Below are 14459 nucleotides of genomic sequence, written 5' to 3'. Positions count from 1 at the left end.
CACGTGGTGTGAGTGTGTGTGTGTGTGTGTGTGTGTGTGTGTGTGTGTGTGTGTGTGTGTGTGTGTGTGTGTATGTGTATGTGTGTGCGTGCGTGCACACGCATATCTACATGTGCATGTGTGTGGACTCATTTCCATTGACTTCTGTTCTCTTGATAGCTAATGATTGTTGCTTCCAGTTTCTCACTTCTGGTTTCTGTGTGGCTTGCGCACCATGCTATATGCGTGCAAGGAGGTCTTGTTCGTGGCTCTCATTATGTACTGGGTATTGTGGCCACCGCATACTGTACTAGTATCTCTCTTGGGTGTAAGGGGAAGTTTGTTTGGATTGCACGTTCTGTTTGCAGATGGACCTGCCACCCCGGACATTCTCCAGGTCATATGCCAGCCGTCGATACAGAGCCTGACAGTGTGAGCTGGAGGACTTCACCGTGTCAGTGTTGTGTGTTTCCCTAGCAGTTGCACCTCCCTTAAATTTATTGTTACTTACACCATTTTATTCTATATCTATGTTTACCTATGCACCGAGCTCTCCACAGTACACAGGATGGAGCAAAGTGCTGCTGCTTCTTGCCGGAGGAGGTAATTTTCTCGCAGTGCAGACTTTTCATTTTGCTGGTGTGCTGGACACATAATGTTTTGCTCAAACATATAGCTCGATAGCTTTGGCTAGTGATGTTCAAGTTTTGTTGCCTAATCTTCTGTGCTAGCAATGCGACAAGACCAGGATGTCTTACTGTATGCATGCTATGCTATTACTAGATTCTATTTGTATTTGTATTTATGGATTCTCCACAGGCCTTAGCCTAAATCGAGGGAGTCTCCGTTCTACCAGTAGGTAGTAGCTGCTTGTGTCATTGCTCTGTCTGTCTGTGTTGGAATAACGTTAGCCTTATCGCACATTGTCAGCGGTAGGGTAGTCTTTGTGTCTGTTGCATCTGTTCTCGCCTTGCCATTACGTATTCTCATATTTTCCCACATTCGCATTTCCACTGCAGGTTAGTCCATAGCTATTATTCGCCTTGCTCCACTTTGTTCTGACTACCACCGGTGAGTGGAAATTGCCGGTATTAGCTGAGCATGTGCTGCATTCACAACACATGCACTAATCTTATTTTCAGTTTTTTTTGGTGTGCTGGACACATTTTTTACTCAATTGCTTTGCTAATGATAACGTTAATGATTATGACAATTAGGATTGTGCTCAAGTCATGCTGCGCCTAGTACCTTTGCTCGGTTTCAGAAAGTGCTGGTAACTTACAGGGTGGGTTCTACTGGCTTCCAACTCTCATCATGAGTGACTATTATCGTACCCATGTAAATGACAGTGCATCCCTTGCTTTTGGTCTTCTTTGGTCAGACTCGTACACGTGACCATCTGCACTCTGCACTGTCTGCAGGCAACTGTTCATGGCAGTACAGGGAGTAAAAAAGAGAGTAAAAGCACAGGGAGGACTGTAGCAGGTGTTTACTACAGTCAGTACAGTACTCTCTCACCCACTGTATACAGTAACCTAGTGTGACTCTCTGCCTTCTACTACACTGTCTTTGATATAACCTAACACTGGTTAAAAACCAGTATTAGATAAACCTTGTTATAGTTCACGCAATTGTTAGATTGACAGCATGAAACAAGGTGGAGGACACTGTGTTCGGAAACAGTGACCTTACTACAACCTTCCGCGGTTGGCAGAGCCCCGGTCCCTGCGGACCATTTGAACCATAATTATGGGTATCGCACCCGGTTCTGACCCTCATTATGCTAGGGGGTTAGGAGACTACTCCTGATGTCGTCTTGTTTTCTTCGCTCTTTTCTTTAACTTGTATAAAGACTTCTTTTTCTTTTTCTGAAGTCTTTATACAAGTTAAAGAAAAGAGCGAAGAAAACAAGACGACATCAGGAGTAGTCTCCTAACCCCCTAGCATAATGAGGGTCAGAACCGGGTGCGATACCCATAATTATGGTTCAAATGGTCCGCAGGGACCGGGGCTCTGCCAACCGCGGAAGGTTGTAGTAAGGTCACTGTTTCCGAACACAGTGTCCTCCACCTTGTTTCATGCTGTCAATCTAACAATTGCGTGCACTGTCTTTATAACGTTGACACTGTTCAGACCATACCTGCAGTTCTCGCTGGAGGCCACCGGATTCCAAGGGAGATGAAGTAATTTTGAAAGTGGATCCACTCTACATTAAATTCTGTGTCTCTACACTACGCGGCTCTGGCAGGATGTTTTTGTTTGGCCCCACTTGGCCGCTCTTGCCTAATCTTGTCTGAAGACTGAAGTTCAACCCAAGGTTGAGCAGGGTGAGGGCCATTCTTCTTTTGAGTTAGAACTTCCAGATACTGGCAAGAGCATATTAATTTGTACAAGCATGCTAAGTGGATAGAGTAAGCTAACTCTTGCGTGCACTAGATCGTGATCTTGTTTGGCGTCTATTGTACTTTTCTGGAGGATACTAGTGTTACTAGTGTTTAACCACTTTTAATACTCTTCAACTACATGACATGACATTGCAGTAACCCTGACAGTGACACGTACATGTAGTCTAGATCAACTAACGTTAGGCTGTAGACTGTGGTAACGACTTTACGTTGTTGGGCAGGGGTGTGCTCAGGTAACACGTTACATGGCATTGGTGAAGTACTAGACCAGAGAGTGCAGTGTAATGCATAACTGGTGCGGATGTGCATGCTAGGCCGGGCCGTGGTCGAATGCTGCAGTCATTGCAGAGGTCTTTCCGGATCAAGAAAACAGCCATGCAATAGACTGTGTGCCAATAACGTAACTCGTTATTGATGACCGACTCAACTTAATGTCAATACATGCAGTCAATACATGTACTGCTGCAAGCAATAGGGGCTGTGATTGTCTCGTCTTGGTGGTCGGATACTCTGGGCCGACATTTTATTGTGCAACCTTGCGTGCTGCAATTGCGCAACGGTGATCCCTCTCAGGGCATAGCTTAAGGATTTCATTTAGCTCGGACAAATGTCCTTCCGTTTTGAAATCTGTCCGGACATGCCCGGACATTTTCCACAACACATTTTCAGGGTGTTTCTTTTTTTAGTAGTACTGAAGTATATTCACAATGAGTCAATGACTCATTATGTGGACGTATCTCACACATTTAAATACTATGTACAATTCGCCAATTTATTTGTATTAGAAACTGAACTATTTACTGACGACAAATGTATGTACAAGAAAGCGTTGCAGTCAAGAATTTTGCGAACGCGATATGCTCCTTGCAGAGAAGGTAAGTCAGTTCGAATTTGCGTCATGCAATAGCGGCAGCACCATCGTCCATCTCGCACAGTGCCTTCGCAATTGGACCGAATTCGAGGGCATTTCGGCAAGTCCTCTGAATCTCCCTTTCGCTTTCCAGAAGACATTCTAAAAGACTACCTGCATTCCTGGTCAGTGAAAGAGTGAAAAATAAAAGATGACATCTTCCTCTTGAAGAGCGAACGCAGTTCAACCCATAGATTCAGCTCAGGTGCGAAGTCGACACCATGCACCATGCATGTACCAAAGGCAAAGGTCGAAAGTGTGAATTGACTGTAGCAACCGCGTTGCTACAGGCGGATTTATCGTGAAGTCTACGCCTGAGGCTGAGGGATCGAGGCTACGGTGTAGATGTGTTAGTTGTACGATATGCAAGTCGCATTTGGCCTAAGCTCCGAAGAAAGCCCAACTCCGCATAAAAATTAAAAAGGTCGAAAGGCCGCTGCTCTTTTTTTTCCTTTTTGACCGGACACTATGTCCGGTGAAATTGAAAACGTCCGGTCAGTGGCCGAAAATGGCCGGAAAATGTCCGATGTCCGACCGTTAATCTATGCCCTGCCTCTGATGTCATGATCATTACTAGTATGCAGGCAATGTTTGACTATGACCGGATCAAGTAGTACGCTTGCATGCTGATTCCTCTGCATTGTTGCCACTTGTGTCTCCATGGTGCTGGCACTGATTGTGCATGGCCTAGGCTATGGCCCGTATGGGAAGCTAGCCAGCAAATCACATTCGTGAAAATGACAGGTGCCATGGTCTACACACAAGTGGCTCTTCTCACAACGAATTGAAGCGTAACGTTACTCTATTTTTTAATAAGTATTTTTAGACTTGTCATAACTTGGCAATAACAATTAACAGCACACACATACATACACATACAAGAACTCAGTCAGTACTTGGCCACACAAAATTCTTCAATTCTTCCGAATTTTCGCCTAGGATCCTAGACCCTAGACCCTGGGGGCAGAACACCAGAAGCAAAAGGACGGAGCCGCAGATCGCAGTCTATTCTCATGAAGACAGAAGTCAACACTCTCAAGAAAAGTCAACACTACTCAGTAGTAGTACATGTAGTACATTGGACATGATCATGATGATTGTATTACATGTATCGTCATTTACAACACAGGCAACATGATCAATGCAACATGCATTTCAGGTGCTATACATCGGGGCCTCGAAGTTCGGGGAAGTTGCGTGTTGCCTACATTCACTAACACTCTAATAATAATAATAGATTGGAAAGAGAACACGATGAGTCCAATGTACATTGTTTTTTGTTTTGTTTTTTTTACTAAGGGCAAGGCCACAGCTTCCAATCATGACATGCAAAGCAGCGGTGCAGCATCGCAGGCATGAATCGTGGACGTGGTGACGGGGTCTGATGTGCTCTGCCGACCTAGGGTCTCGGCTTCACTGCACAGCAAACGCGTCGAAAGAAAACGACATGAACAACAAGATGCACAATACTGTATCCCTGTAACGCTGTAATGCTGTATGGGTAAATGCATGCTAGGCTGCCGCTGGACGAACAACTTTATATGCCAGAGGAAACATCACCTTTTCTGAACAATTTTCACCTCCAAAGAGGTTTGAGCTACAATGTACATGACATCAGCCTGCGCCACGCCTCAAGCGGACCATGTCTACCTGAAGCTGGACACAGAATACAATGTCATGTACATGTACATGTAAGTGGGAAAAACCCACTTCCCTTACGCATACAACTACATGTACATGTACATGTACATTGTAACTTGCTTACAAGTGGTGATCAAGTAACGTTTAAGTTACATGTAGTTTCATGATAATGACCTGTAGCTGCAGCTGTATCATGTACATAATTAGTCTCGTAGTAGTACAGGTGGCCTCCAGGACCAGCAGCCCAACTACGTGTACGTTCCCCTGGTTACGTGTAAAAATGTAAACTGAGTCAAGGAAGCTGAGTCCTCTGCTAACGTAACCATGGAACTCACTATGCTACATGTACTTATTATGCTACAGACTAGTACATGACTGTATTTAAAAGTATTATGCTAGTATACATGTACATGTAGGTATTGACTATTGAGCACTCTCTTGGGCAGCCTGGAACCTCTCTGCTTTGTCATGTACAGTGACAGTAGTTAGTTATTATGCTGGCATTATCCTCTGGTTCAAGTCCTGCTTGGAAGCGGAAGGAATGTTTCCAGCCGTGCTGCAACCCACAGTTAATTGGGAACTCGTGGCCTGGCACGAGGGTAACATGGATGCAGCTAATGGGATTTCGGTCTTTGACCACTTGACTTGGTGGTGGGTCTGATCTACTCACCTCCCACCGTTTAGGCGCTGCATCTGCGCCTTGATCCTAGAGGGTGGTGGCGTTCCCACGGCGGATGCGGAAAACTCGGCTTCCAGCCGAGTCTCACGCGAACCGTGAAATTTATTATCCTCTGGTGCCTAACCATGCTTGTCACCTGTGCCTAAGTAAAGTGGTGGCGAATGACTACATACATGTACTTCGAAGTACATGTAATTGTATCAAGAGTAAAATAACACTGGGGGTATGTACTCTTGATTGTATGTAACTGGCACATGATTGTATTGTTGTCGCACAAAAGGCACAACGGAGGTTCACAGATTTGTCGCAACTCAATGCAATCATCATGCAGGCGATAAAAAAATTCCTCCTTGTATTGTTGTGAATGATGATTACTGACTACTTACTATAACTTAGTGCACGCCGGTGCATGATTTTACATAACCTGATTCTGATGCCGTGTTGGGTGAAAGTGCTGTTGTGACTTGTGTTGGTTGCAGTCCATGTTGGTACAGTGACAGTGTTGAACGTACATGATAGTGTGTTATGTATACCTGTACGGACTACATGTACGACCACGCGGCGGTACTGAGGTCACGTCGCGACATGATATGAGCGCAACGCCAACGGCCGGCTAGGCTAGGCTCTGCAAGGCAGGAAAAACTTCAAAACGCCTTCGGCACGGCATGGCATTATCATGATCATGATTATGCCTGCAGTAGCCAAACTACAATGCTTCCCGCGCCAACAAGTGCACCACACTAGTAGATCTACCACGGACTAGAGCCCAGTAGGCATGCAGTAGTAGCGCGTAGGGCTAGGTTCGGGGTTATGCATTGAGTCTTGCTACTCTCTACAGACTCAGTATTTTTGTGTAAAGGCCGTATCTAGGACCTGTTTTGGTTTGTAGACCTACGTAGATCTACATAGGTAGACTACGGTAGGTTAGAACGACTGGATATAAACTAAAGACTCGGAATTATTTTGCCACTGTTTCCGGCGCGACAGCAGAGAGACTCACGCTGCGAATGTAGCAAACCAACTACCGGTGGTCGTTTCGCAGCTTATTAGTACAATAGTACAAGTGTTGTCTATATCTGCCAAGCCCACGGCACGGGATCTACCCGCGTGCATGCTGGCCAGGTCACTCCTAGATCCGAATATCCTGCCAGCCTTGGTTGTCGCAGGCTGTTTAAATACTGTACTCACTCCGTCAGTCTACTCCGTTTCAACTTTCTAGTGCCCTCCACCTGCCGCCACCTGCTGCAGTGTACCCCGTTGATGTTAGTCGGTAGCGCCGTGCCGGAAGCGCCCTTGATTCCGAAGGCGGTACGCGGTAGCATAACGTTAGTTACACCTGCTCATCGACCGCACGACCCAACAACTGCCTGCACTCGCGCTTGGCTGTCCCACGGCACATGTCGTGACGAAAACCTCAAGAAACTGATCAGCAGCGCGTCACGCGCACCGTGCGACGTCCGACATACCTAGCTGCACGGCGATTCTTGAATAGGCATGGGAAAAATTCTTCGATTAGCGTTGGTTGTGTCACTTGTAGTGATTTTCATTGTGGTGGCTATCGTCCTGGATTCGGCGACGATTGATGAGCAAACGTCAGAACATCGCCAGTGGCAGGTTGATGCTCCAGTAATACCGGCAGTCGAAGTAGACGGTGATGGACGCGAGGGCGTCGATAGTCCGCCTAACGAGAGCCCCGATAGTCCGCCTAACGAGAATCGGAATGTGGGATCAAGCCGGAGAGCCTCTATGCTGAAATCGGCCCCTGCGAACAACTCCCCTTATGCAGATAAGAGTGAGTATGTATACTGTATGTCTGACTTATTGCTTTAGTTTACAGAACATACAGTAAAACCTGTCAAGGCGACCACTCTGATAAGGCGACCATCTGTTCTAGAGGACCACTACAACCGGGACCAAGGGTCCCTGGATAAGGAGATCACCTGTACACAGCGACCACATTTTGAAGGTCCTATGGGCGATCAGCTTAGAGGTCCTATGAGCGCTCAGCTTAGAGGTCCTATGAGCGCTCAGCTTAGAGGTCCTATGAGCGCTCAGCTTAGAGGTCCTATGAGCGCTCAGCTTAGAGGTCCTATGAGCGCTCAGCTTAGAGGTCCTATGAGCGCTCAGCTTAGACAGGTTTCACTGTATTTCAAATGCTATCTCAGGTATAAAGCCATGCATGGCCGCTTTATAAAATTAATGAGACAGGCTTTGTAATCGAATATACGGCCATGGCTTTAACCCAAATGATACGCCCTGCTATGCATCCGTAGTCTGTACTGGTTGCTTCTGAGACTTTCCTCGCACTCCCGTGAGCCTAACTCCACAGAGTAGAGACCTTTCGCACTTTCATACCAGCACAAGATGAGCACCAGTGGCATAGCATTTTGGTCATTCGCTGTCTGGGTGTGAGGGATCATAAGATCTCAGTAGAAAGACTCAGAAAGACTCATTAAAAAAACCCCGAGTGCTTGCCTCTTCATTCATCGTCTGCTCTGAGTGGCACTGGTCTCGTATTCGGTTTGTTGCAGAGTGTGTAAAGTCTCAGTATAATCCCAGTGCATGATCCAGGTGAGTCTGACTAGCAGTGGGTCCTCGTTGGCATGATCACCATGCATATACTTCAGTGCATACCACATGTCTGCAACTTTAAAGTTTGCCCCAAATGAAGGTCAAAATCAGTGATGACTTTCACGTGTCGGAGAGGATAAGCAAACAGAAGTCGTGCTTGCAGAGCGTTGAAAGGCCGTACATTTGTACAGGCAGCACGGCCTAGTGAACTTAAGACTGGCCTGCATGACACGAATCGACGGTTTGCGGTCCGATTGCTTTTCGGAACGAAAAATGCGAAAGTTCGCATTCCAGTTCACAAACTGAAAAGTGCACATGAACTCGAATGTGAAATTTGTGATGCTATGCCTTCGTAGCACTATGGTAGAAGTAAGTGTATCTTAGCGGCACGTCTCTGCAGTCATGTTGATTTGCTGTAGTGGTTGAAAGCTTTATGCCGACCATGGAAATTGAAATGAAAAATGAAAAAGATCATGTGCATAGAGCAGTGTTTCACCCAGAGAATGATCGAAATAGAAGCAGGCCAGTTTTAAAAACAAGGAAGTGAGAAAGAAAGCGTAAAACTGAGAAGCAAATCGTAACACCCTACCCTGGTCAACCTAGTGCCGCACAGCGTAAACTTATGTCCGGGTACACTAAAAGCTAAGCCAGGGCGGGGTCTATGTGCGAGAAAAATCTATGAAAACTGTATCAACATCGAGTGCTAGGGGAATTGATTAATCAATGGCACATTCCTTGTTCTTACTCACGTCAGCCGTTCTCTTCGGCATTGCATTCACCCTCTTCATGCATAGTTCCGATTTCGGGTGTGATCTTACTCAATGCACTCCTGTACTCCAGTCATAGCTCAGTCTCATTCCGACCGCCGTGATTGGAGTGATCACGATGCCTGTTCACTGAGAATCACCTAGAGATTTTCAATGAGGCTCAGGTCAGGACTTTGGAGCTGGCCACCCCATTGTGCAGAACGGCTAGTCATGGAGCCACCACTTCGTGGCATGCGGCGCGGTATGCGTTGTGTCATTGTCTTATTGCAATACACAATGGCCTTCGCCAAGCAGCCCGCACATGCTTGGCACTATGCAGTTGTGTAAGATGCCATGGTACTGGGTGTGTTCCATCTTGCCCACGACCGTGTAGAGCTGTCCAACACCACGCGCCGCCAGAGCACCGCACACCATAATTCCACCTCCACCATGCTTAACGGTGACATTTGGGGTTCACCCACTCTCCTTTGCCCCTCCTGACGTACCTACCGAACACCGTCACTGCCCTGCATATTGAATTTGGACTCATCAGTCCATAACACCTGTGGCCATCGCTCCGTTGTGTCCATGATTTGTGAACCTTTGCAAACTGCAACCTCTTCTTGCGATTTTTTTGCTAATAAATAGCTTTTTCACCGTCACTGTGTCATCCAGGCCAGCTACTTGCAGCCTCCTGCGCACAGTACGACCTGAGAGACTTGCACCAGCCTCCCCCTGCTAGCTTCTTCTGCAATCCTGTGGCAGGTTTGAAGCGATCAGTGAGACTGAGCACTTTAGAAGCCTCTCGTCGTACATCTCATCGCTCTTACGTGGATCACCACTCCTGGGCTTGACAGCAACAGTTCGCCACTCATGAGCCTGCTGGACAATCTGCCTGACTCCTGGAGCCGACAAACTCAATACCCGAGCAATCTCCGACGACGAAGAGCCACGCAGGCTCATGGCAACCACTGCTTGCACTTCCCGCTTTGCAACGGACACCTGGGCTAATTTACAGAATTACAAGATCGCAAGTGCATGGGACTGGAGCACTGCAGGCCGGTATGCCTTGCTGTATTACTGTGAGCAGTGTGCACTCCCGAGTGCGTGCACATGGTACGCGTATCTTGAACCAAGGACGTGGATGTGTTTAATTTGCAAAACCGCACCGGATCATACGATGAGGAAAGACTGGTCCATGGGCCTCTACACGGTATCGGAGTAGACATGCACTGTGCATCATTGCATGTTTGGAAACTAGAAAGTCTGGCTGTGGAGCTAGTATAATCACTTTGCCCAGCATGGAGTGTACTAGACAATATACTAAAATGAAGATATTTTGTAGTTGGAAAATGATCCAGAATTCGTAGTTTACATGGCAACTTGCCCATTAGTGTTGAATTTACTGCTGAAACAAAGTGTATGAGCAAACAAATGAATATGATTACTTGTGTTGGATGCAGGAAAAAGCAAGGAATCCCACAATAAACATGCCATCATCAAGCGGAGCAACAAGGATAGTCAGCATGCAGCAGCAGGCGTGCAGAATAGTTTTCCTGGCCTGCACATGCGAGATGCCGACATGCATGGCATCAGCCTCTCCGGCTTGAAGAAACTGGTTCTGGATTCGGTGCTGAAGCAGCTTCCCCTGAGCCCGGCCATTGTCGACAAGGTGAAGAAGTTCGTTTTCTTCATTGGCTATCCGCGCAGCAGTCACACATTGATGGGGTCGCTACTGGATGCTCACCCACACGTGCTGATCTCGAACGAGTACAATCTGCCATGGAGATATGCGCGTGACAGGAGCATGACGAAGCAGTCCATATTCGAACGCCTGTACACCAAGTCGCGCTATGACTCTCTGCAAGGCTATCGTCGGGATCCAAAAGTTCCTATCCCGACAATCCCCGGTCTGCTATATATGGGCAGTACGTACTCGTATCATGTACACGACCAGTGGCAAGGTCGATTCAATCAGACGATAGCCGTGAGTATGATAAGTGGAGTTTCACACGTCACAGAGCACCACACTTCATTCGTTGTAACTATCAGTAACAATGAATGAAGTGTGGTGCTCTGTGGAGTTTGATAAGATAATACAGTAAAACCTGTAACTAAAGACCACCATGACTAGTGACCAGCCTGGTACTACAGACCACTTCGCCAGGCACGGATGGTCTTACATTCAATATATGGTTGTGCGGTGCAAACCTCTAACTTCGGACCACCTGCCACTAAAGACCGCTTTCTCCGGCCCCAAGGGGTGGTCGTCGTATGATGTGTTGAACCCCAGGGTGCACTGCCTCTCCTGATCCAATGCCTCTCCACTGCATCTATCAATAGGTACATTCCCTTTCAAATATGTGCGGCTCCTAAAGGGGCTAACTCTCCACCCATCTGTTCACTGACTCATGTGGCTGTCCACACACCTATCCACCCATCTGTCTGTCTTACGAGTGCATACCATCGCATTGTGCTAGGGCGTCTGCTTGTAAATACAATGGGAGTGCATGCGGTCATACTATGACACTAGAGGGACAATAACACCACTTTCATGTGGGCAGCATCAGAATTATCATCGTGCTGACAACTGGACTACAGTGAATCCTCGCTTTTGTCCACTTTACCAATCCGACCACTTTGCCTGGCTCTGACTTTTCCTCCATATCAAAGTGCGCATGAAGGATGGTCATTTTCACAAATCCGGCAGACCACCTCAGAAACCAAACCACTTTTCCTGTTCAAAGGTGGTCGTAATTTTGATGTTCCACTGCACAAGGTAAGTATACTCAAATCTGTGGACAGCAACTGTATATATATATATTTTTAATATTTTTTTAAAATGTTTATGGGATCATGAGGATCACAGTATAAGAGAGTATTCTCGCATCAGTTTTCGTTTCAGCTCTAAAATATCACCTTACGGCATCATAACGATTTTCCTTGGTAGTCTAGTTCTCAGGGTGGTGATGATTTCTGATGACGGTCACATGATGATGATGAAAACAAAGTTATTGTCTCTCTGGTGTCATAGTATTTGTCTGAGCGCACTCTCTCTTCACGTCTATCAAAGTTCTTGTTCGCATGCTGCATGTACAGTGTGCCATTCAATGCTTCCAATCGGTTGTTCACCTCTTTCTATGTTCACAGGTCATAGGAGATAAGAAAGGTGGCGACACGACTCACTTTCTGGCCACAGCCGAGGGACGGGCTGTGTTCCAGGAGATGATGAAGAAGATAGGCATACCCTTGTACATCATTCACGTGGTGCGGAATCCGTTCGACAACATCGCTACATTCGCCCTGCGCAGCCTGAACCTGCGCTTCACTACTACCAAGGTGAGTGTGTTCACATCACTGCCAAATGTGTTTTACATGTGGCCTCAGTCCCTCGCCGGGGTGTCCATAACTACCAGGTTTGACCGTAATTGCCAATGCCTAGAATGGCAGTTTAGGGCAGGAGTTAGCGAGCAAGAGGAGGCCCATCTGCCTGCAGCGCTGCCGTAGCATCGCTGTGTGTTGCGCTGAATCGGATAGAATAGGCAATCACAGAGACTTGCCTGTGTATGTTTTGAGCATGCGAGTATTGTTGCATGCTTCTTACACTGTGCCATGTTTCTGAAGCGACGATTGACATTTCATACCAAGTGCCGAACTAAAACGGGCTTTTCTATATATTTTTGGAACAGGACAATCCTCTTGACAATCCCAGGGAGCTGGAGGTGCAGACTGAGAAGTACTTTGCATTGGTCAGGCTCAACGCCAAGCTCCACAACAACAGGGACATGTTTCCGCACCTGGTGGATATACACTCACGACACGTGAAGCACCAGCCGAGGAAAGTGATGCACAAGGTGTGTCAGTTCCTGGAACTGGAATGCTCCACCAGCTACCTGGATGCTTGTGAGAGAGCCGTTCATGCCAGTAAATCACGGACTAGAGACCTGATTGTGTGGCCCAAGTCACTCAAGACTCACATACAAGCCAACATCGATGCCGTCCCATTTCTGAACGGCTATACATTTCAATCTGACTAGGGCTGTTTATCAAGGTAGGCTTCGGTTGGTATGATCTTGTTTAGCTGCCAGCCTGTGTGTACAGCCGCGGTAGCTGCACGTAGAAAAAACGCTCCAGTGGAGCTCTCAAACTTTTAGGTTTCCATTATTTGAAGAATGCCACTGTCACAGCGTTGTCTGGATGCGATCGCTGAGCCATCTATCAATGCTCTCCCCTCCAGATGCCTGTCACAACCGTGCGGCTCTGAGCTAAGGTCAGGAGAAGGCTAATCGCCGTAATCGGCATTCTCCTGGCACACAAATGAACTGTTGAGACATATGACCCTGCAATGGTTGAGCCTATTTAAGCAAGTGCACAATGTCATGTCATGTCGCACTTACATGATCAATTCGTTTTCTTTGTCGAAGTCTCCCTAGAGATGAGTAGATCTATCTTTTCACTGATATTGTGGTAACTATGGTAATATGACTGTGATGTCATTATGAGGTCACAGTGATACTGACGTTACTAGTATTACATGTACAATGCTAATAGGACTTACTTACCGTTAGTGCAGTAGGAAACTCTTATCCACACCCAAACCTGTCCTCCCATATCTGGACACCTTGCAGGCACGTCAATCAAACCTGCTTCATAATCATGGTCTTCCTTTTCTGATGGCAGTTAGCTGAACTATTCCTCTACATAATACGGTCTTAGCCCTTAGATGCAGATCCTATTGAGTGTTGTGCATGCCTGTGGATGGAACCACAATCTTGCTTTAGTGAGTCCGATTGAAGAGAATGACGTGTCACATCCATTTTGTAGTGGTTTTCTGAGTTCCGGACCGTCGGACTCTAAGGACGGTAAGGTACGGGCAGCCCTTGGTCCCGGCGAGGTACCCTGATACGAGAGGTTCTACTATAGGCATTCTCCTAGTAGTTGCACTTCAGTTATCTGCTCACTGTCCGTACAGCATGCTGTCCAGAGATTGAGCACTGTCCGTACAGCATGCTGTCCGCAGATTGAGCACTGCCCATACATGCACATGTACATGTACATGTACAGTAGGTATCGGTTATAGCGTGGGTGTTTGAAAAACGACATTTGATTCTTATTGCCGATATTTCTTACACACGATAAATCACGTGTGACACATCATATGCGCGCACGCTTGGCATGTGGACACGTGACGTAGACTCTTCACATGATACACACGGATCAATCAGACTCGCGGTCGTGCTAGGCGACTGCGGAGCAGCGGATACGAGAGAAGTCGGAAGAAAGAGTCCGACTGGACAGAAAAAGTGATTCTCAAATGCTCCCATGGACATAACTCTCTTTTTGTGTTGAGTATTATTGTATTGAGTATGCACAGAGCACAGATGTTATTACAGGCGATACACTTTGCACTAATCTGGCATATTTTGCTACACAAAATCCATTCTTAGGGCCGATATATTCCACTATGCGATAATACTGCTTGTAAGAATAAATATACACATAAAATATGTGTTATGGTTATGAAAAAA

The 14459-nt window shown here is 46.7% G+C and overlaps 2 protein-coding genes across 3 annotated transcripts in view; both read left to right on the top strand.

Annotated features, from left to right (window-relative positions):
* The window catches only part of LOC135814920 (xanthine dehydrogenase/oxidase-like), a 49998-nt gene extending 48786 nt beyond the window's left edge, over positions 1 to 1212 (top strand). For both annotated transcript variants that reach the window (XM_065328120.1, XM_065328119.1), the window contains exon 37: positions 348 to 1212. In XM_065328120.1, coding sequence (XP_065184192.1) covers positions 348 to 415 — 68 coding nt within the window. In that variant the 3' untranslated portion in view covers positions 416 to 1212. The remainder of the gene's footprint in view (positions 1 to 347) is intronic.
* A 5492-nt stretch (positions 1213 to 6704) lies between these two features.
* LOC135813450 (uncharacterized) lies at positions 6705 to 12968 on the top strand. The gene is made up of 4 exons (XM_065326544.1): positions 6705 to 7406; positions 10395 to 10918; positions 12082 to 12270; positions 12621 to 12968. The coding sequence occupies exons 1-4, from the start codon at positions 7109 to 7111 to the stop codon at positions 12966 to 12968; spliced, it is 1359 nt and encodes a 452-aa protein (XP_065182616.1). The 5' UTR covers positions 6705 to 7108.
* Positions 12969 to 14459: the final 1491 nt, after the last annotated feature.

This window comes from Sycon ciliatum, chromosome 4 (assembly GCF_964019385.1).
Source record: "Sycon ciliatum chromosome 4, ocSycCili1.1, whole genome shotgun sequence".
NCBI lineage: Eukaryota > Metazoa > Porifera > Calcarea > Leucosolenida > Sycettidae > Sycon > Sycon ciliatum.
The sequence above is the reverse complement of the archived record's forward strand: the minus strand, read 5'-3'. Positions and strand labels throughout refer to the sequence as shown.